Source organism: Haliaeetus albicilla, chromosome 8 (assembly GCF_947461875.1).
Source record: "Haliaeetus albicilla chromosome 8, bHalAlb1.1, whole genome shotgun sequence".
Lineage (NCBI taxonomy): Eukaryota > Metazoa > Chordata > Aves > Accipitriformes > Accipitridae > Haliaeetus > Haliaeetus albicilla.
Genome location: NC_091490.1, coordinates 16811540 through 16835434, shown reverse-complemented (window position 1 = coordinate 16835434; position 23895 = coordinate 16811540). Strand labels below are relative to the sequence as shown.

At 43.9% G+C, this 23895-nt stretch overlaps 1 protein-coding gene across 1 annotated transcript in view; it reads left to right on the top strand.

Moving 5' to 3' along the window:
- The first annotated feature begins 633 nt into the window (after positions 1-633).
- SYDE2 (synapse defective Rho GTPase homolog 2) overlaps positions 634-23895 on the top strand; it is a 31122-nt gene continuing 7860 nt past the window's right edge. The window contains exons 1-6 of the mRNA XM_069789122.1: positions 634-906; positions 4505-5236; positions 14347-15446; positions 17601-17727; positions 22324-22505; positions 23379-23610. Coding sequence (XP_069645223.1) covers positions 798-906; positions 4505-5236; positions 14347-15446; positions 17601-17727; positions 22324-22505; positions 23379-23610 — 2482 coding nt within the window. The 5' untranslated portion in view covers positions 634-797. The remainder of the gene's footprint in view (positions 907-4504; positions 5237-14346; positions 15447-17600; positions 17728-22323; positions 22506-23378; positions 23611-23895) is intronic.

Genomic DNA, 23895 nt, shown 5'->3' with positions numbered 1-23895 from the left:
CCCCGGTGGCCAGGACTGCAGGGAAACCGTCTAAAAACCTGCTGGGGAGCAAGAACTGCCACATGCACGGCCTGAGCCCAGAAGGGGAAAATAAGTTTGCAGCCTACAGGTTTGTTTCTTTGGGAGGAAAAAAAAAAAAATTAACATCGAGGGAAAAGAACTATTTAAAATATGCTGTGAATCCTTTGGCAAGAAACGCTAGGCACATGGCTGACGGAGAAGATGCTACTCAGGGCTGTAGTGACAAACACTCCCGGGACAACTCCGGGTACTGATGGGGAGTCTGTGCCCGAGCAGGACGGACCCCCGGGGCCGGGCCGGCCCGCCACCTGCGACAGCCCCAGGAGCCCGGGCTACCTCCGGCAGGTACAGGCGGTCCCCCTCGCCCTGCACCGTAGGGACCGCCTTCCCTCAGGCGGGCCGGGGCCAACACCCCTTCCCCGCTTCACGGGCCGGGCCGGGCCGGGCTCGGCGTCGTCCCCCCGTCCCGTGGGGAGCGGCGGGCGCGGCCCCCCGAGGCGAGGCGAGGCGAGGCGAGGCGCGCCGGGCCGGGCCGGGGCGGGCGGCGCCCCCCGTGCGGGCGGGGCGGCGGCGGGCATGCGCACTGCGGGCGCCCTCTCACCCCGCTCAGCTATGCCAAGTATGTGCGCGGCGGAGCCGGGGCCGGGCGCGCGGAGCCACGCCGCCATGGGGCAGCGCGGCCCAGGGCTGCCGCCGCCGCCGCGCAGGGGGGCTGCCGGCTCCCGCGGGCCGGGGGGCAGCGCCCGCTGAAGGCGGCGGGGAGGCAGCTCCCAGGCATGGCTGACCCGCTCCGCAGGACGCTCTCCAAGCTGCGGGGCAGGAGGTCCCAGCGAGGGGCGGCGGCGGGCGCCGGGCACCGCCACGGCGGGGTCTGCGCCCCGCAGGGTAAGTGTCTGCGGCCGGGACGGGGCTCCGGCCGCCTGCCCCCGGCTGCCCGCCGGCGGCCGCTCCTCTCCTCTCCTCACCTCACCTCACCTCACCTGCCGGGCGCGGGCGGCGGGGAGCGCCGGGACGGCGGCGGGCGGGCGGGCGGCGGTTCCCCGCCGGGCGAGGAGTGCCGTGGGCGCCGGGGATGCGCCGTGCCCGCTCCCCGGAGAGCCGCGGGAGGGGGCCGGGGTGGGTGCCGGTCCTGAATCTGCGTCTCGAATCGATCCTCGACGGCAGCATCTTCGCGTCGGTAGCTGCTCTTCTTCTCGGGAGTAAAAATTCCCCATGAAAGTAAGAGGCTCTTGCGTTTAGACCAGTACTTGGTGTGAATCCCTGCACGTCCTCTCATCATATGACCGTGGGCCGTTCTCTGGCTTTTGTTTGCTCCTTCTTGTTGTTTTTTGTTTTGTTTTGTTTTGTTTTGTTTTTTCAAGGGTGCTCTTGAAAGCTTACAAATCAAATTTTTAGTCTTGCTGTTGTTCCATTTAAGTACATAATTATTATGGTTTATGGTTTTACTAGGAAACTTAGTGAGAGAAAATGTGCTTAAATAGCAACCAGAACTATGAATTGTTTGATCCATATATGGAGAGGCTGGAAGAAGCTGTTCCCTCTTCATTACTGTCTGAGAAGCAGTGCGCAGTGTCGTGTTGAAATGTTTTGTATGCCTTGCTATGTAGTAAGGCAGATGAAACATTAAATACCGTATGGAAGCCTTTGGAGAAGGAGCCATTGTCATCTTCTGTATTTGTGTGGCAGCCTGGTCTGGTTTTGAGCATATATTAAATATATTAAAGTACTAATAGAGAGTAGGCAGTGTTCTGAATGAAACTTTGCTCTAGAACAAAAAGTATGTGCCTGACCTGTATGTCTCTGAAAGCTTTGTATTTATTTAGAACTGGCTCGTTACTGTAACAGCTAACGACACTGAAAACTCGCTCGGTGATATTGAACCACTGGTTGTGCCGATACTTGCATGTGAAACAGCTTGTTACTAAAATAAACACAGGCATAAGGGCTTTCAGGATCAGGGCCAAATTTGAATAAAGGGGAAGCAGTGCATGCAAATACTGCTATCAGTTGCAAAAACTGCAGTTGGAAGATATGTGTGTAAGTGTATCATTTGGATGAGATTCAGTGAACGTTTACAATCAATGACCTCTGGCAGCTTGTCGGCTAATTCGGAGACTGAGAAGGGGTAGTTTTGAATACGTGTGATAGGTGGCATGTCTCTGCAAGCAGTATGGTTATTGGAGGACACTGGAGGTACTTGATTATTAATGTTTCTGTGGTAAGCTTTTGCAGATGGCTTGTTATTGAGATACCCAGATGGATGTTGAAAACAAAGATGAGTTTGCCTTGTGCGTTTGCTGACACCAGATGTGTCACTGGGTGTATATTTAGGCACGCTGTACTTCTTAGGAGCCCGCTGTTTTGGGAATTGTAGGCTGTCTTAACCAGCATGGAAAGGCCTGCATTTCTACAGTGAAGCAGGAAGTAGCAGATATTTTTGTTTGTGGAAATACAGCTCTCGGATGCTCCATCTATTTATGTCACCGAAGCAGGGACCACTCCTTGGGCTGTCCATGCAAAAGTGGCAGGCTTTGAGGTAGTTGTCACTGGCGGGAGGATGCCCGCCCAAGAAGTCCCCAGTCCAAACTGACTTCTTGGAAATGTTGGCATAGCCCTGTGCTCACTGCAGATTAGTTCCCTGTCCTTTTGGTTAGTTCTTACTTGAAATAATAGTGAAATTGTGTAAAGGGGAACCTTTACGGTGGCACGCTTACATTTCCAGGCTATGGGTGGGGGAAGGAATATGACTGCTGCCAAATCACTGAAACTTTGCCAGAGATCTGTGTCCTCAGCCCTGCTTTCATGTTTTCCTCAGATTCTGTTAATTGACCGACTTAGGCCCCAGTGTAGCAAAGCACTTCAATGGATGTGTGCCCAGGCTTCAAAATGAGCATGGTTAATTTTGTTGATTCTTTGAACCAAGTTAATTCTTCAGATCACAAGCAGTGTTCATATTGCAGTTCAGCTAAACAAGTAAACCTCATTTATTTTTTTTTTTTAATTCACCAAATGATCAATCTTTCACCAAATGAAATGGTAGTGTTTCAGATCTTATCAAGGATCTCTTCTGTCATTAATGTACAAACCTAAAAAGAGGGTCGAAAGGAAGGTGTTCAAGTGACAGTCTTCTTCCTGCCTCGCTGTCTGCAGTGAACTTAACTGGGTTTACAGAGCTGCTCCTTGAGTCCTCCTGAGAGGTGTCTGTATTTTAACATCTGTTATTGGTGTGTAAATAATTCTTTGCCGAGAATAATGTTCAGGCAGCATCAAATAGCTGCTCCCATCTGGAATTCCAGTTGCAGAGGGCTTCGCATGAAAACAAGTTGTCTGTTTTATGAGAACCCAGTTAGCCCCATTCAGTCTTAGTGGCTGAGCAAACCCCGTCTGGGTTGTCCTCCTCTATGAAGGAGCATGAGGGTTATCTGACCTCTGTTCCCTGTTTTTAATTTGGATGTATTTGCAGCTTTCCTTCCAGTCCTAGCGAAGGGGCCGGTGCTTGCTCGAGGGTGAGGTGTTCTCTCCTTGCGTGGTCCCACCTCCCTGGATGGGACATGCTGCTGTGGTGCACTGCTGCTGAGTGGGCTGCTGGGACGTGCTCCGACAAGGGACTCAAGTGCAAGTGGCTTTTTCGATATATAATTAAATGTTCAGCTGTTACTTTAAAGAAATCGTGACAAGTTTTGGCAGCAGTCAATGGAATTTGATCAGGTGTTGCATGAAATTTTTGTTGTGTGATGAGGTACTTAAAAACTTTTGTACATTTTTTTTCTTCCTCCTTCCTTCCTTTCCTGGTGGTGTGTTTCGTTTTATTCCCCGCACATCAGGGGATGTTTCTGTTTTAATTATAGGATAAAGCTGGTAAGGGCAGTCCTTTCTTGAGGTTTTTGTGCAAGAGATATCCTCACCTTTATTTATACATAAATCTAGAAGTGAATCTATGTGGGTTTTTTGTAGCCATTTAAGCAGTACATTACACTAAAAGCAGGGGCCATATTTTCATTGGTGTAAGTAAACTGGAGGAATACTACATGGCAACTTTTCAATCTAATTGTACCCGAACTTTGCGGAGAAAAAGCAGCCATTTCTATGTAAGTATGCGTGACCTTTCAGCAGAGCTATAAGTAAACTGGAGGAATACTACATGGCAACTTTTCAATCTAATTGTACCTGAACTTTGTGGAGAAAAAGCAGCCATTTCTATGTAAGTATGCGTGACCTTTCAGCAGAGCTATCTTACTGCCATTTATCTAAATTACATGGTGTTAAAAACACAGCCAAACAAGCCTGACTCTTTATTAATTATGTGCACCTTCTGCTTTGATGGGCTGAAATCTAATTTTATGATCACATCAACTTATTTTTTGTCCTTTCAGATGAGGTCTAATGCAAGTGTCGCACAGCTTATGTGTTCATTTGTCAAAAGCAAAACAATATTCTAAACATTTGTCTTTCCCTCTCTTTTTGCCTTTCTTTCTGGCAACAGATTTAATAGAAAACGTTTACATAGCTTCGAGAAGCAGGAAGGACCCCAAGCCCCCCCAGGCCAGCGAGGTCCCTGAGCACAGGCCGCCGATGAACAGCATTACTGTGTCTAAGAAACGCAGCTGGCTGCAGCAGAGCACGCACCGACGTCCTCCTCCGGAAGAAGAAAACACCTGTAAGGAAACGCAGGGGGCTGTTACGCCGGTACCCAAATCTCCCATCCCGCTGCCTTCCGAACCTGCCGCGCCGCGGGCTCCTTCCACCTCCCCGGTGGGGCGGGAGCGCCCCGCGCGAAGCCGCGCTCCTGCTGGTGCCCTGCCCAGCACCGCGAGCCCTGCCGCGCCGCGGAGCGCTGCTTCGGACCTGGGTGAGGATGACGACGCAGATGATGAAGGAGAAATATGGTACAACCCCATCCCTGAAGACGATGAGCCCGACTTGCCGAGGGGCCGCCCTTCCGCTGTGAATAGCCCTGTTGCTGTGGGCTCCCTGGCGGTTCGGTACAACCCCCCCTCCGGGGGTGACTCTGGGATGGCTGTGGGTCCCCACGAGGGTCCCCCGCGCTCCACGGAGAGCGCGGGGAGCAGTCGGACGGCTCAGCCCAGCGAAGCCAGTCAGGCCGATGCCGCGCATCCTGGGGAGCATGTGCAGCAGCACCGGCAGAGATTTGCCTGCAAGGCTCCCAGTGTGCCGGCAGTAGAAGACAATCCTGCCTTTAAGTGCCCTTCAACAGGTAAGAGGCTTCAGGAACGCAGAAGTGTTATGTCCCCTATTTTCTTTTAGAGGAATAATAATGCCTTCTTATGTCTCTCTTTTCTCTTTCTCCTCCTTTTATCTTTATCAAGCAAATTTCTGGTGGAAATGCACGTCGGGTCATAAAAAAATGACTCGGATTGTGAGACTGATACCTACTGAATGTGGAGCTGCACAGTTGTTTCTCAGTCAGTTTGTTCATGGCATGTCCAGGTGTGGTTGTCCTTTGTGCTCTTTGGCCCCCACCTCGCTGAAGACAAGCATTTTACAAAGCGAGCTTGCTAAAGGCTGGTAACGTGAGGACACACTGGGTTTCCTTTGTTAGCTAGTGTCTAACCCTGGCCTTGGATTCCAGCCTTGAAGCTACTTAATGTCTGCAGAAGTTTCTTTAGCTTGCTGTCTGGGACTTTTTAATAAAGACTTTTTGGAAGACCATATAAAAGCTATTCATCATGTCACTTTCTGTAATTACTGTCTTGTTGACTGTCTCAGGCTAATCTAATAGACTGGAGAGGAGTGGTTTTCACTTTCAGAAGCCAGCCTCTTTGTTCCTGGTTATCTTTGGCTGAGTGTTTGATAGTCTCATTTCCATAATTCCATTAGTGTGTGAATTCAGCATCTTATTAAAGATTTTTCCCAGTCTATTAAAAAAAAAAAAAGAAACAAAACCCAAACAAAAATAAAACCACACCAAATAAAGGTAAGAGAAAAAAACCACCCAACCCTTTCCAAAAAGGTATTACTTTTAATTACTGATGTGTCTTACATTATCTTGACCTTAACTCTAGTATCCTGTTGAGAGTTAGAAACAGCGTAAAGTTCAGGAGACAGGGAATTCCAGGTTCCCATCTTTGGAGAAAGCTCACGCTTTGTTTGCGCTGACATTTAAGAGCCTGTGTTTCTTCCCGGCTCCGCAGAGAGGACCTGAAACACTGGCATGGAAGCCCAGGTGTGCATTGCCTTCTGGAGGAGCCCCCCATCCAGGTTGCCCCCATCCATCCTCGCGGGCTTCTGGCCCCATGTCCCTGCCTGCTGGGAGCTGCTGTGCCCAGATTTCCAGCGCAGAGATTGCTTCTGGGAACGGGGCTTGTTTACAAAGGCACCAAAGCAACTGCTGTAAACAGCAGAAGAAAAAGCAACTTGGTCTTCTCTTCTGGGAGCTCACATTTTTTTCTTTTTGTGGAAATGCTGCAGATACAAGCGTATTTTTAGTTGCAAAGTGTGTCAAAGTTATTGGGCATTTATTTAGAAATAGCTCACTTGATAGCTGCTTTAAATACTTAGACCAGTTATATTTGCTTGCAAGATAGATGAAATATCATGTTCTTAGGTAGATTTTTCTCATCGTTGGAGCTCTAGGTGCTTTAGGGAGGTTGGTAAGCATAGTTGTTTAGGAGAGCTGTCCCCCCTGCAAACGGTTTGACCCCCATTTAGGTGGTTAATCTCTCAATATCTAGGTGACTATTTCTTTAAAAAAAAAATCCCTTTATATAAGAAGAAAAAAGTAAAAATTGTTTTCATACTGAAGAAACATTTATTTCTGAAAGCAAAATCGCCCATTTAAAGTGTCTCATGAAACTGGGAGAAAAGTGTTATGAATTTCCCCTGGTTGGTTCGTTATGCACTGAGTTAATTAAGGTACTTCAAATGCAGCTCTCCTTTTGCATGTATTGAGTAGTGATCACATTGAGTAGATTAATTTATGATGAAGTGGATCCCTGCTGCTCAGTAATTGGCTTTATTATGGAGAAGTGGCTTAGTTCTTTTTAATCCAGTTAAGGTATCTACAGTTACTTTCAGTCAAATTTAAAATGACAGCTCATCTATACAAAATTACTGCATGAAGGGCAATATGGTCAATTTAACTTTGTGTTAGGACCTTGTCTGAATTATACAACTGCTATGAAATAGGTGTCTATATGCTTAGAGAGCTGGGTACATTAAAGAGTAACTCCTGACAAATAAACAATTACTGCTTTGGGGAACAGTCTGCTTACCTTATTGATATGATTTTATATATATGTCAATATTGATTAGCATTAGAGTCTAAAGTACTAGATTTTGAGAAGCATAGAAAAAAGTGGGGCACTATAAAAGCCAACAAAATACATAGTTGTTCATTTTGTCATTAGCTGTTTTCTTCTTTGGATAATGGAATCAATTTTACCTTTAAAACTTTAATCATTGCTGCCTTACGTGGGTTTCCAACTTCGTAAGGAGAAAATGGTTGTGGATTTTTTCTTTGGGTTTTTTTTTTTGAGAGAGTCTTTATCAGACAGAAGATTAAGAAAAGATAAATGATAGAATTCAGTTACTGGGAATCTTTCCAAACACAGCAGCAAATAGATATTTCCTGTAAATGTTATCAATAAAATGGATCATAGTTGTAGAGGTGCTAATTTGCCCCATAGTCTTAATTTACACCATTAGTTCCTGGTGTTAATCTGGTTACTTTCTACAGTAAGTGCCATTTATGTTAATAGGATTTGTCAGGTAATTCCTTAGCAAATAATTCTAGCCATGCTGGCTTTTAAAAAGAAACTGATTAGAAGTAAGACACCCCTATAGCAGAGCTTGGGAAAATGATTCATGTATTTTGTTTATAACAAGTACACAAAAAGTAAGAGTGAGAAGATAACTTGGTTCTGAGTTAGTAATGTGGAAACATAGTGCCAGCTCGCACTCTTAGGTCTGTGGGAGAAGAGTTTAAGTGGAGAGGACCCTGGAGGCCGTTTTTTAATTTGATGTCTCCTTGCACAGGCAAAATGGTTATGGTGGGGAAAATAGGAATATTTTTTGTTATAAATGCCGTATGAAAAATTCTATATATAGGTTTTTGCATATATAAAATGTTAAATTTTCTTTACAGCTGTTTAGGATTCAACTCTAACTCTTATGTTTTTATAGATGCGTGTATCACCTGCAAAATGTTGAAGAAAAACACCCCTTTATAATGTTGGCTCCTGTGATAGATTGACATCATGCAGCTCTGAATAATGCCTTCTGAAGAATTTGTAATATTTTTGCTTTTGGGGAGGAGTGGGATTAGTGTCCATGTAATCAGTGGAATCATCTCACATGTGTCTGTATCTCAGAGACATCCTGGTAGGAATTGCACATCGTAGGTTGCCAGGATCTGGACTGTGCTTTTGCTACTGAAAATGTACGTGTGTTAGCTGGCTGGCTGGAAAATCCTGTTAGGAATCACTGTAAACGGATTTTTTTCAACATTGTAGGAAGTGAAGGTTGATACCATATTCCCACTTAACCCCAATACATGCCAACTGGAGCTTGGCTTAAATCACATTAAAACTACAGTGCTTGTTCTCCACTTAGACCACAACCACTATCCTGGTTTCCAAATACATCTTTTGGGGCCAATGCAGGCAAGTATTTTGCATGCTTAGAAGTTACAAATAAGCTTCCAGCATTGTACATATTTGCTGGGCAGCAAATCCTATCTACCAATTTCCTTTCCCATGTTGCAAATGCTATTTGCTTCATTATTTTTTTTTCCAGATGGAAGATGCTTTGTGATTTAACTGTTTTCCAAGTGCAAGGAGCTTTGGTTTCATGAGGCAGAAAAGCACTCAGGCAAAATATTTGCATAATGCTTGAGATACCAAAGTGGTTTGGTGTGTGGCAGAAAGATCCCTCTGCTCACTCTTTCTCCTGCAGAGCTGAAGCCAGTTTGTCAGTGGGCTTTTGGGGAGTTTGTGCACATGCTTTTGAAGGTCGAGGGCTTATTCATGCATGTGTCTTTGATCCATGGGGTGACAATGCCATAAAGACCTGCTGGTGAAAGAGGCAAAAGCGTGTAGCAGCTGTGGAGTGGAAGCAGTTTATTTAAAGTAACTATTGCCTTTTTCGGTTTCTGATTTGTACTGAGTAACTGTTTATATCCCCTGACTGGGGAAGTAGGGGCAAAGCGGCTTTTCATGCCATGAAAGACACAGTGAGGGGAGGAAATCCTCGTGAGAGCAGCCCAAATGGACAGTGCTTGGCATCAGCCGCCGTGCTGCTGCTTGCGTCTTGGTGTGATGCCAGCGTCTGAACAGAGCCGACTGGTTTATGTGCATCGCAGAATCATTAATGTTTAAAATATCTGCAACAAACTCGTGCTTGTTTGTAGGTACTGGACTCTTTAAGTCTGGTCAGAGATCTAAAGTGCTGTTACACATGCTTGTTCCTCTCTCTAATGACATACCACTGTCAAGGATGCTCTGAGGATCGCTGCCACGATGAAGAGCAGACAGTGGTCAGCCCCTTCACCTCTCGGTGTGCATGAGCCTCGGGGGGGTTATGCTGTAATCACTTCCCGTTTTAATTAAGGGGCTATTTAAAGCAATTTATTTTATATTTGTTGCTCCTGTAAAGGTAATCGCTGGGTTGATGGGTTTCTCACAGCTTGCTTAATATCAGTGTGCATAGTATTTGAAGAAAACAAACTACCTTTATAGAGTTCTTAGAGGGTTTTTTTTTCTTTTCTTTTTTTTTAACGTTTTTAGTAATTTCTCCATTCCTTGACTCTGAAGCATTATGTGGGATAGAACTCAGAGACTGTATTGGTCAAAGTAGTAATTTTTATAGGGGTAAAAAAGACTTTTTTTTTTTTACAGGTTAAAAGAGGAGATTCTTCCATTTAGATAATTAATTAAGATGTTACATAGAAGTAATACAATTATATCTCAATTTTTAAAAGTTCTTTTTAGTTTTTTTTTCATTTTTTTTCCCAGTTGCTGATGTAGATAGAGGTGACGCTTTCCTTACATCTTAATTGAAGTTGCTTGAATTTGATGTAGCATGAATTCTTCTCTTAATGTCATTTACAGTTCTACTCTGAAGTTTTATATCAGAACAGGTCTGGAACTATCTGAGGATGAAAAAACATAATTTGTCTGCACCTGAGTAAGTTAACAGCCTTTGACATCAGTAGAGCTGTGCTGTTTGTGTCAGATCAGTATTTCTTGTGGAATCTTGCACAGAAAAACAGTAGCCCTTTTTCATTCACCCATTGTTTGCTACAAGAACAATTTTGAGATAATTGGGGTTTTCTGTTTTGATTTGCCACTTTTTCATTTTTAATACACTTTCCCAATAAGTCCTTGTGTTGATTTTAGAAATGATAATGATAAAAAGCATGAAGAGTGTGGGCAGAAGAGAGACTTTGGTTTTGAAAGCTATAACCACTCAAGTGTAAGCTGTATTTTTTTTCTCTTTTTAAAAGGAAATGGCTTAGATCTTCAACACTAATACCATTATTCTAGAGAGGTGCTTTCAGTGTTAGATATAGTGTACTTATTAAGTATGTCTGGAGAATGGCAGGAAAAATTAAATTGCCTGTCAGGTTTAGTTTGGTGGGAACGCAGTGTTTCCATTAGCTGTGAGAGTGGCCGTTTGATACTTCAATGGCTTGTTGTAATAAGGAACTGATAGTTGTCTGACTTACTCATTCACCTCAACTTGTTGTCCCGAAAAGAAATTACAGGTTTTCTGAGGAACTTTAAAATAACTCAGAAACCTTACCTTAAGTGATAGGGAATGTTACACGTATAATAGGGTAATCAAACATGCCTGTAAAATAGCATGCGTTGCTGGCAATGGGTATGACAGTGATACATGTCCCTAAGCACATGTAAGCAGTGTTAAGCAGGGTCAGAGAAGCATTTTTACTGTACTAAATTACTGCGTATGTCTGTCAGGGGCTGTGTGGTAAGTGCTTAAGATAGCGTGAGTCCTCTCTTCCCTTGGGGCAGCGTTGTGTAGAGGTACGGTCGGTCAGCACCAGCCTGCTCCACCAGACCCAGGGGACAGGAGCGATTGCCCCGTGGGCACCTGGCCGGATGGGGTGGGAGGGGGGGTCTGGGTTCGTGAAGCACTGTGGGCTGTTTGTGTCTCTTTGGTCACAAAAAGGGCTTTAACCTTTCACATAGCCATATCGCTGAGCAAAGTAAAAAGTGGCTTTACTACTCAAGCTGAACAAATAGCTGATGGAAGCAGTCACTTACAATGTCAAGTCACTTTGACTTGGATAGCATTGTCCTTCAAAATTTTTTTTTTTTTTTTTTTTTTCCCCCCTCTGTATTGCTCATACTGCTAAAGGTTCCGGAAGGCATAAGGTAAATGTAGTAAAGACAGTATATCATAGAACAGCTCGGGTTGGAAAGGACCTCAGAAGATCATCTGGCCCACCCTTTGGTGGGAAAGGAAGCCTAGATGAGATTACCTAGCACCCTGTCCAGTTGCCTCTTGAAAACCTCCAGTGATGGGGTCTCTACCATGTCCCTGGGGACGTTGTTCCAGTGATGGAGTGTTCTTGCTGTAAAAAAAAAAAAAAAAAAATTATATATATATATATATGCGTGTGTATATATATATAAAAATAAAAAAATAAGCTGCATACATAAAACTGACCATCCCCTTGCTGCCCTGGTAGTGATTTATGCAAAAGGTGCCTTTTATGTTTCATCTTGTCCTACTATCCTTCTGTAAGGATATTTTTAAAGTTTAACTGCTGAGGTGGGATGTGTGGTGGCAGAGTGAGCGGGGACAGGGACAGCGAGGAGCCCGTTTGCAGCACAGCCTTGTAACTTAGCAGAGGGGACGAGGCGCAGCTCAGTTCCTCTGGCACCCTTGTGAGAAAGCTGTATCGGATGGGTAGGCTGGGAACTGAAGTGTTACTGGACTGTGGTGCAGCTCCTCTTGCAGCTTGTTCAGAGCTGTGTCATGTACACTCTTTAAAATTGTGTGCATACCTCAGCACGTTGCTGGCTTTAGTGGAACAACATGTGGCTCAATGCTGATGGGAATACCATCCTGCATAATACTCGACTGTTAAGTTTCTTCCAGCCACATACTTCATTTTAACTGTTTGGTGCTGTACCCAGCCGAAGTTGGACACACAAAAGTCGGAGTGTTAGGTTGACTCTTCAGTTTTAATGAACTGGGGGGAAGTTTAATTTGCTGGCCTGCTTTTCTAAGCCTGTGCCAGGGGCTTTTGACAGAAAGGGAAGATTAATGTTAGCGGGCTGCAGTATGGCACCGATTGCTATAGAGCGCTCCAGGCCAGCCCACCAGTGGGACTGTGCTGTGATTTGCAGTACAAGGGAAGGCTTTGTCTGCTTTTATCAAACACCACGTTTCTAACTAGCTGCTTGCCAGAAAAGCACAGCAGGCGTGCTAGAAATAGTCCTTCCCCTGCAAGGGAACTACTTCCATGAGATGCAGGGCTAAATGAATTTTCCTTTGTCGCTCTGAAAAAGAGATTCCATGCATTATGCTTCATAACTGAAACTTTATTTTACAAAGATATTATTTTAAGCAACTATCAGCAAAAGTTATTAAAGCCAAACTTCTGTTGGGACTAGAACTAGTCTTCATAGGTGTTTGAGGGATGATGACGACAACACACAAAACCACAACAAACCACTCTGGTCAAAGACCAGATAGCCTGATTTTTTTAAGCTAAGCAAAGTATAAAAAGTAAGTTATAGTTAAATGGTGAAAATTAACATGGATGAACAGGGGACTTGTAAAGATCACTAGCTGTATGGTGATTTGGACTTGAAGTGATTAGAATTAAAGCAGTAAGCCTTTGAGAAATCTGTAAGAGAAACCTCTGTAACGTATGATTTGCTGAGTATTTCGTGAAAACAGTGCTGCTTTCTTTCTTTATAGGCTGTAAATAGACTCTCCCTTTCCCTGGCTAGCAAGGGGGGATGACAGATATAGGTGTTTGAGTCTCTGTGAGCTGCTTGGGCTAACTGCACCACGCAGGTTTAGCGTGCTTAGGGGCTCCATAGTACCCTAGCCAGCACAGGCAAGGCTGCATGAGTCCTGTTGGGCACTGCTAACATTTGCAAAGTGATGAGTGAATGGGGCGGTTATTGCTAGCAAAAACCACTATTGGTTTCTCAAGGGATAGAAAAGTGACTCTAAGTGAAAGTACTCGTGTAATTTTATTAATATCTGTCATTGTGGCCTTAGTTCCCCTCTTGCATGCTTCATTAACTCATGTAAATTCATTGCCTTTCCTACAGTTATTACTGCCTCATGTTGGTGAAAGTGTGAAAAGCTTGAGCTATAACTTGGTGTTTGGATTTCCTAGAATATTGGAGCATGAGGTGAACCGCAGGTTCCCAACTGTGTGCAGTACTGGCTTATGTCTGATTGTATTCCTCAGTTAGTTGTATTTTACTGCTAAATTGATGGAGTCTTTTTCTTTTTTCTTTTTCTTTTTCCCTCTTTAGCATCAGTGCCTGCTGTTATGATTTTTTTATTTTTTTTTTGGTGTACCTTGAAAGGTGGGTGATTTCCCATGAGGACATCACTTGGGAACTGTATAACTTTAAGCCCTGTCATGGGATGGTTGTGCCAGGAAAGATGGAAGGTTGCTGGCAGGAATGAGGCAGTGCAGGATGCAGCTTTTGAATGGAATAAATCCTTGTTGTGTTCCTCTTCTTCCATCCTGCGGTGGAAAGGAGAAGTTGAGAGAAATGGAAAAAAAGGTGTAAGACACTGCCTGGGTCTACACGGGAGGGATTTAGGGCTCTTTTGGGTAACAGAGGGACATTCTTCACTAGAAACAAGTATCTATCCTCTTGACTTAAGAGGAGTGGGCAATGCTGATGTGATGGCTACGTAGCTAACTGCTTCGTAGACAAAGGTGCATTTGTCATATTCCAGTGTTTTCCCAGTTAAGACTGGTTTCGTTGCACCTGTGCCCCAGGAATGCAGCCATGTCTGCTTGTATGGTGGATACAGCACAAATGGATTGAGCTGAATGCAGCGTGTGAGCTAGCTCATTTGTTTCTATGTAGTTTCTGGCCCTTTCATCTCCATAAAGCAGAACAAATCTGGCTTTTGACTATGAACTGCCAAATTTGGCTGAACAAGTCAGCAGAGCACAGCTTTCTAAATGCTCGTGAACATCTGACTGATGAATGAATGATGGTTGTCTGAATGAATTGCTTTTATCAAGTTATGACAAATCAGCGTGTTTTCCCCTAGTTCAAGATTTATTTTTTATTGCTGTGAACTGCAGTTACTGAGTGGTTTGAAAATGATTATTCCTTCTCTTTTCTTCTAAAGGGTCTGGAGTTGTACTTGCACACAAGGCTGATATACCCTCAACAGAGGTTTCCCCTCCAAGTCCCAGTCCTCTGAAAAAAAGCGGATCAATCAACTGGCCTTTCCCTGATAGAATTAAATCTCCCAGGACTGTGAGGAAGCTTTCCATGAAAATGAAAAAGCTGCCAGAGCTGAGCAGGAAGCTGAGTGTCAAGGGAACTTCAAGCCATACTAGTTCAGATAATCCTCCTTCCCTGCCAAAGGCTAGCTGCCGGGATACAAGCCATACGGTGTCTTTGCCATCTTCTGGAAACTCAACCACAGCTGCCAGCAGGAACGTGATAAGTCGTTACCATCTTGACAGTAGCGTGTTGTCACAACACACCTACAAAAAGAAGAGCTCAAGGAGCTCCAAATCCTTCAACAAAGGTGGTTACCTCAGTGATGGCGACTCTCCCGAACTTATAACAAAATCAGGTAAACATGGGCATGAAACCAAGTGCGGGAAAGGAAGGGAGAGCCTTCCAAGTAACAGTGGTAAAACTGAAATAGATATTGATGCTTTCAGACACTACAACTTTTCTGATCAACCCAAGTGCTCTCAGTACATCTCTGGACTCATGAGCATTCACTTCTATGGTGCTGAAGACTTAAAACCACCAAGAATAGACTCAAAAGATGTCTTTTGTGCAATACAGGTTGACTCAGTAAACAAAGCGAGAACAGCTCTGCTTACGTGTAGGACAACATTTCTAGATATGGACCACACATTCAACATAGAAATTGAAAATGCGCAGCACTTAAAGCTGGTGGTGTTCAGCTGGGAACCCACTCCGCGGAAAAATCGGGTATGTTGTCATGGAACCGTGGCTCTTCCCACTCTCTTCCGAGTGACAAGGACACATCAGCTGGCTGTCAAACTGGAACCAAGGGGGCTTATTTACGTCAAGCTGTCGCTCATGGAGCAGTGGGAGAACTCTCTTGATGGCCTCGATACAGATCGGGAGCCTGTGATGTTCGGGGTAGATGCTCGAAAAGTTGTAGAGAAGGAAAATGCAGGCTTGATGGTGCCACTTTTGATGCAGAAATGCATTCTGGAGATTGAAAAGAGAGGCTGTCAGGTACTGTGCATATTTTAATCTGTTTTGTTAATATTTCTGTGTCGGGATAGCTGTTGTTGCAGAGTGTGAGCAGTGAGTGGGAAAGGGGAAATTAAAAACACCTTTACATGTCAAATTTTTGCTTTGCTGCTCCTGTTTGGTGAGCACTAGTCACTAAGGAAGAGTAATGAGACTGTGTGAAATCAGTGCTTTCAACTTGGCCTTTGCAGAGGAGATGTATGCTTGCTCACAGGAGATGCTCACAGTAGTGCTTTAGGACTAGGGATAGTGAAATGAACCTGCAGCCCCCAGTGTGTAGAATCACCCTCAAAAAGCAGAGCTGAGATGAGAACTTGAAAATGCTTGATTCCTGAGACATGGATCACTCTGTAAGGACACGTATCTAAATGCAGAAATGAGTGTAATGTTCCCTCCTACCCAAAACCGAAGCATCGTATGCAGTGACACAAGTGATGAGGACAGGTCTTTTGACAAAACTTTACTTACATGCGTGCAGTCTCAAGCCAACGTGCCAAAGACTTGTTTCTGCCATCACTTTGTGCGCAGCATTAAGATGAGGAGGAGACCCTGGGGCGCTGAATTAGTTGTTTTGCCGTGCCACTGCTCCTTGCCTTTCTTCAGGTAGTTGTCAGAATTAGGACAGGAGATGAATGCTGTAAAGCAGCAGTGCCCAGTGTCTTCTCTTCATCCTAATACAGTTTATTGGTTGGTGTAACCTAATGGACAAAAATATGTTTGAGAAATGAGGTATGGAAACAAATAGCCAGTTACAGACGCTAGAGAAGTCTGTTAGTAAGGACTATGCATGGTCCTAAGGTTGGACGTTCCCCATGGCAATTAATTTGAAACTGGTGGGACGACTCTTGCATGCTGTTCCACAACATGTGTGAGCCCTTGGTTTCTTTTACACCTGTTCTTGCTCAGGTGAAATTGAGAAGTAATCACACCTACCACTGTTACTATTTTAAATTGCTGACAGGTTGGATATAGTTCCAGGTGTTATGAGATTAACTCTGCTATTTATAACCTAGGTCATAAAATACATAGAGAAATGGTACTCCTATGTAATGACTTTGCTGAAAGTCACTACTGATAATGACTGTATGATTCTTATTGTGAATGCTTCTCCTAACATTATGCAAATCAGTGGAAAAGAGAAGTTTTATTCTTTCCAATGTATGTGTCCCATGGTTTCAGCATTTTATTTTGGGCTTATTAGCACCTAGTCATGCAAATGATATTGGGTAATCAAGGCAACACTGGTAATGAAGCGATTGGGATCTGAATTGTCTGAATGTACCTGGTGCCTTTGAGCATGAAATCTAATTTGGAAGGGAGAACCAAAAATGCAAAATATACCGTTAACTTGTTTTAACCACGTGCTTGTCTGACATTTTTGACTTTCCTATAGACTGCAAAACTGTCATATTGTGTTTTCTCCACCTGAATTTCACATGTGGCACTAGAAAACTTTAAAAGTTTAAAAGAAATTGTCTGCAAATACTAGATCGTATTCAGTCTTGGGAAAGAGGGGAGTACAAATTCCATTCAGTAACTTTTTCCATTTATTTAAACAGGAATTAATATATGGCCAGACGAATATTCTTGTTTGCAAACCTAGATTTGCATGGTCTAAGTCAGGGTTTTTGGTTTTTTCATCTTTTGAGTCCATGGTAGTTTTGGACTAACCATTTACTGCTTAGTACAGCTGCCTATAAAGTTCATTAAAATAAAATGAATATGTTGAAGATTTAGTTCCTTAAGATCATAGGAGTGCTTTGTATAAATGGTGTTGATGAAAATTAAAAGTAAATAATGATAAAATGCAAAATTTGAGTTAATGAAAGCACATGATTAAACTAGTAATTCAGTCCAACAGTGTTGTGGGTTTCATTCCTATCACCTTGAGCATGTTAAATAACCCCTCTTTTGTATAAAACTTTTCATATAATTTGAAGCACATGGAAGTCAACGTCTTATCATCTTAAAAACAGCACATTCTAGGTGTAATAATGGAGTATTTGTAATTTCCTTAACATACATGTCCAAAAAATTGTTCTTGTTGCGCGTCCTGGATGAGACAACACGTGATGTCAATTGCTAGTCCCCTCTGCAGGAAAGTGACTGATGTGGGGCTGTTGTTTTTGCTTCCAGGTGGTAGGCCTGTATCGGTTATGTGGCTCAGCAGCGGTTAAGAAGGAGCTTCGGGAGGCCTTTGAGAGGGACAGCAAGGCTGTTACCCTCTGTGAAAGCCAGTACCCAGATATTAATGTCATAACAGGTAATAAATATATTTACTTGCTTTTCTTTTAATATAGAACTGTGCTGTGTTCCTAACATACCTCTTAAAAGGTGAAGTAGTGCTCTGAAGTAGTTTTCTGTTGTCCTTTAACAAGCTGCTAACTGGTGCTTTGTATTGCTGAAGGTTAGCTGAGAATGAGGGCAGTAACTTTGGGGATGTGTAAGTAGGAAGCAGCAGGGATGGGGAGGGAGGAGGGTATGGAAGGAGCTGCTTTCGGAAACTGCTCTACCAGTCACAGAGGGAAGTGGAAGCTGGAAAGGAGCCGAGGTCCCTGAAGCCTGTTAAGGCTCTGTGGATCTTGAAAAACGTGGTTGTGATCAGGGCACATGCGCTGTGCTGGTTGTTCTGCAACGTGTGATCCAAGGGCCATCTCGGATCAACGCGCTGTCCTCCCTTTATGTTGGAGACTGCAGGACTTTCGGAAACGGATTTTTCATTCTTTCAAAATATAGTTAAATAGCAGCTTTTTCGTGCTCGCTGGAGTGGCCATTTACTTGCGGTCAGGCAGCAAGCTCCTGGCAAAGGTGAGGAGGGCTGGGGGTATGGGAACAGGAGGTCTTGGGAAACCTGTCTGCGTCTGCATCAGCTCCTTACGGCAGTGTCTTCACAGCAGTTGCACTGCACAGCTGAAGAAAGTTGTTGAGGTTTTCTTGGTTTGCCTAGAAGTGGAACAGTTTTATAACTATTGATACTTGTTATGTAAGCCAAAGTTGATCTAATTTCAGGCATCACTGAGTAAACTAATTGCTCCAGGAAATTAGCCAGGAGCATTCGTTTCCTCCATATCCAGGAATGGAAAGACGTAACAACAGTAGTCAGGGTATAAATTTTCTGTGTCAAAGCCCTTTCTGTAACATCTGACATCCAGCTGTATGGGATAGTTCTACCCTGTTTGGTGGTTTATTTCATTTCAGTGTATTGGGAATGAATTTCGTTCATTACACTTTACAGTTACACAAAGCAGTATCAGAAGATACTACTCGGTGTCATTTATTGGGTTAAGTAGACTTTTTCGTTCAGAATGTGCAGCTAGTCAGTTTGCCTTACTGGCTTTGGCTGGATTCACTGTTGGGTTCAGTGTTGCTCCCAAGTAGTGGTGTTCCCAGCAGCAGAAACTTGTGTTTCACTGTGATGGGATACACCCTTTAAAAAGAGGAGGTGTACAGTAAAAGTAAACAGTGAAAAGATCTTTCAAACTTTTAAATTTTCTTCTCTTTACAAATAAATTAATGAGAAAAAGTGGTGATAACTTCTAAGATCAGATTGTTCCATGAAATTATTGAAGTCCTGTTTTCTTCCCAATTTTTGTAAATCAACTCAGAAGGGGAAAAAAAACCCTTCTGTTGCATTCTGCCAAACAGCAGAAACTGTCTGATATTGACTTGCAAGCAGACAAATGGCGAACTGCTGTTTGGTTAATGTAAACTTTTGACTAATGGAAAACTCTGGGGTTTTGTTTGGTTGGTTTTTTTTTTAATTTTTGAATAATAAAAATGGCATTGCACTCCCATGCTACAAGTAATCATTACAATAAAAGAGTATTTGCAGAAATGGTTCAGGAGTATCATGGGAGAGGGTATATAAACTTAATTCTCATCCTTATACAGAAGAACCTGTAACTTTTTCATAAGCGTTTTGGTTTTACCTGAGTACATTGTACACTCAGAACCAAGCAGAACTGCCTGAAACGGAAGTCTGAACTGCATGAGTACTTAGTACTGATGCAAAACTGAGGAAGGGCAGTGGCACAGTCTGACTGATCTTTCCATCACGAGTTTATGATGCAGTGGTTAAATAGAAAAGTGTACTTCAATTTTTCAATATACATTGCTGCAAGCCTCATTGGTGATGATGAACTTTTGGTGACCGTGCAGGTCCTGCTAGACTCTTGGTCCTTTTTCTGGTTGTACTACTGAAGGATAATTTTTTATATACAGAATTTGTACTGTGAGAGTGAAAAGACTACAGCCTTGGTGTCTGTCTTACAGAAAGACTACTGGGTATGCTTTTGTATATGTTATATTGGAAGAGTTAACTTACATGCTGCTTTCCTTACAAGTTAAAAATAGTTTTAAGAAATTACTTATAAAAAAAAAAAATTTCCTGCGGTACCCCTGCAGCTGTGCTGTATGATTGCCTGTAGTGCCTGTGTTAGTATTGTGTTGAAAGGACTGGGTGCGGGGGTCTTGCATGAGTTGGGGAGAGCAGGGAGGGAGGGGGTGTTTGCACCCATAATTTCCACTGACCACAAAGCAGCCTGCTCTCTAATTGTTTTAAACAGTGTCATCTGGATTGCAGGGGGAACCTGCAATTTTTGCTGACAGACGTCAGGTACCCACCGTGCTTAGTGCTAGGAATAAAAGAGCCCACAAAACATCTCTTGCTTATGCTTAGGGAGGTGGGTTGAGGGTGAACGTTTCCCCTGATGTTTTACTGCTGTATTTGCAATGCTGAGACTGATGCACGTGATTCATACTTTTATCAGCCGAAACATGTGTTCCGTAAAATGTGAATCCTCAGCATAAATCTTGGTTGATTTGAAGAGAAGTGCCGCCTTGTATCCTTTTTGAAATTTGAGTAGCGCTCCTTTTCAAAAAGATTTAAAAGATACTCAGTTTTGACAGCTCTCCAAAGACTAGAGAATGAACATTTAATGATTAAATCTTGACTAAGAAATGCTTTTGGGATTGGCACAGGCTTACACACAATTAAGTGTGCTCATGGCTCACACTGAAGCATGCAGCCAGTTTTCAGAACTGACCAGTAGCATGTTGTTGCATCGTGTCTGTTTGCATCCACATGAATTCATATCTCTGCATAAAGCATGCAATACTGTTAACAGTTCAGTGGGTCAGAAAAATGAGGACTTAATGAAGTGGATGATGATTTCTGCTCACTGTCTAAATTTGTTGTATGTGGTTGTGTCAAGGGGAATGTGCTAGTGGGCTGGCAGCAGCGGGAAGCATAGATTCGTGGAAAAAAATAACAGCAGCCTCTTACAGGGCTAATTTAGCTGAGTGAATAGTAAAAGGATTTAGAAAGGTCAAGGGGCATTCATGGCTCCCAAACTAGCCTGTTATTCAGGGCTAAACAGGAGAAAGTCCTTTGGCAGGTGGTAGTCCTATGACTGTGGATGCTATTATAGGAATTCCTACTAAATGATTATTAATAGATGGTTGTGAGTGTTTCAACAGTATAAGCTGATTTGATTACAACATACCATTTCCTACTGTAAGCTGATTCTGATGTCAGCCTCCCCCTCCAAAAAAAGCACAGCTGAAACAAAGATCCTGATAAAAGTCAGCATATCTTGCTAGTGTTCTGTTTCGGGAAAAAGGAAAATGTCCCAAACTTTGTTGTACAGCACCAGCCTCTGCCACGTTTGTCTTGTGAATATTTTAACCGGCTAACCCGTGCATGGAACACAGGCCTCTCAACGCTGGGGAAGACACATTGCTCCTGGATAGCATCCTGCTGTGTCCTTTCCAGGGGGCTGCAGTTAGAAGTCTTGAAGTTTTGGATTTTTTAGTTACTTACAATCACTGAAACCCCACTCAAGTATCAGCCAGCCTCTAAAGCCAGCTTACAAGAATGCAAATGCTCAGTTCCTTTTTGTTTGTTTACATCTGTGGAAGGAATATGGGTTAGTGAAGTGGTTGCCTGGTTGTTGCATCCCCTAGAGACAGCCTCTCCTCCAGCACGTCCCCAGCTTCTGCAGCGGCGCAGTATGTCTCTAACTGGGAGGGCTCAGTACGTGGGTATCTTAGCCAGTGTCTCCTGTGGATGTGAATTACATTTGTCACAGCAGAAGGAAGGGATGGGCTGGGGGGTACAGAGTGCCCAGAGGCAGGGGGGAGTTGGCATTTCGCTCTTGAGGACATCTGTTTGGTTTGTGCGTTGGGAGGTGAGAAAACGCTCTGTGCTTCACCAAACATGCCACTGGCACTGGGATGTTTGCTCATAATTTTATAGCTGAAAACTGAACAGAAGAATTAACTACCGGTTGTATACAAAGGAGGAGGTGTCATCAAGCTGAAGACTTTGGTGTTTGTAGGAGCTCCTTTCCTTGGACAGGAGGTGGACTGCTAAGAGCACTTTCCTTGCCTCTCCCTCGCCCCGGTCAGGAGGGAGACCTGGAGAGATGCTCGCCCCGTGCCCAGCGTACCCGCTCCTGCGTGCACAGCAGCCCCTGCAGGCACCCCTCTTCTCTGGAGACAGTGCACCTTCCTACCCTGGCTTCACCCCTTAGTTTGTGACGAGCTGCCTTGGGTGGGCTTGGAGAAGCAGCTGGGACTGTGGGGACGGGGGTGCTGGTACCCCCAGTCTCGCGGGGACGTTGCGGGGAGACCTCCTGCCTCTTGGCTGGCCCTGTGGGGAGCCCTCGCGTACCCGTGGTTCACTGTGCCTTTTTGCTGTCGTCCTCCCATCCCTTGCTGAGAAGTGGAAGGTTTGTCACTGACATGGAGGATTTTCTCATGGGGTGGTTGAAGCTGATGTGCCTTAGTGCTCCCCAAGGTCACTGGAAAGTGAATCTGCAGCTTGTTAAAGGCAGCTGTTCTTGTGTCTCTTGTGAAGGCGTCCTAAAGGATTACCTGCGAGAGCTACCCTCTCCCCTGATAACCAAGCAGCTCTACGAAGCAGTGTTAGATGCCATGGTGAAAAACCCCTTGAAAATAACAGCAAACGGTTGTGAGAATGACCCGAGTGACTCTGAGCACACAGCAGCCCTTCTGGATTGCCTGCCAGATGTTGAGAAGGTGAGCAGTGTTAGCAGGTTCAGGTTAATTGCATGCTTCAGAAAATAAAGGAACATTTTCACACTGGATATAAAATGTGTCAAAATGTGTACACCTGTTTTCTGACTTAATGGTCCACTTGGATTTTTGATGCCTCATGTCTTTGAAAATACTTCCATGCTGTGATTAATTGGAGGGTCTGCATTGCTGGGTTTATTCTAGTTTGCATTTTATATTGTCTCTCTAAAACTGAATGAAAAGCTGTGATCACTACTTTTACACTGTTAGATCAAAGATTATTCCCATGTGGTGTCCTGCTCCATTTCTGTGGAGCTCTCTGATCTGTATATCATAATTACATGGGTAAATGTGTTCCTCTTTCCTAAGCATGTGCAATAAAGCCTTCGCTTCCCATGTAATAGCACTGTGTGGCATTATCTGCCCAATTCACCTCTGTAGAAAACCACAGTTAGCCTATGGGAGAGGGTAAGTGGCCTGCACGGTACCTGGAAGTTACCTGGAAGCTTGTTCTGATCCTGAGGTCATATTGAGGGTTTCTTTATTTTCTAATGTACCTGGATCATCTGTACTGCTTCTGCAGTTTCTCTCCCCTCCCTGATGACCCCTTTCTACTGTGAGAAAACTCATCTGTATAAAAGCGTGATCAGGTAAGAAACAAGCTGAATTTTACCAGAAAGTCTGTCTTAACTAGTCTGCTCTGTGATAGTCTAATACAGCTTTTCTAATTCAGCACTTGGATGTTCTATTGATGGGTGTTGGTAGAAAAAACATAGCTGTCAGCCTTGATCTTATCCCTCTAGAGCAGTGATGGTAGGATGTCAACACCACCTTTGTCTAGTGTTTTGTTTCCTGAGCAGTATTTTGTTTTTTTAGGCTACCCTGAAGATGCTGTTGGATCACCTGAAACTGGTGGCTTCTTACCATGAAGTAAATAAGATGACGTGCCAGAATTTAGCTGTATGTTTTGGGCCCGTGTTACTGAGCCAGAGGCAGGAGACCACAAACCATAACAACAGAGTTTTCACGGACTCAGAAGAGCTTGCTAGTGCCCTGGACTTCAAAAAACACATAGAGGTTCTTCACTATTTACTCCAGCTGTGGCCAGGTACTGTTTCATGAATCTGGTCAAGGGAAAATGTCAAACCATTGCTGTATGTTTTTACTGTGTGACAGTGTACATTAAGTCACAGGATAACTGAGCAGCGCTGGAATTCTTAGAACACAAGGGACTATGGTGTCACCTATTAATCTAAAGAAATCATGACAATTTCATAATCTACTGTTTGTATTCAGTTACTTTGTTTAATGGGAAGTTTGTTATTTTATTACTTTCTTACTAGATGGCAGAGTCCGAGTATGATGTAAGAAATGGCGAAGAGTGCTTTATGTG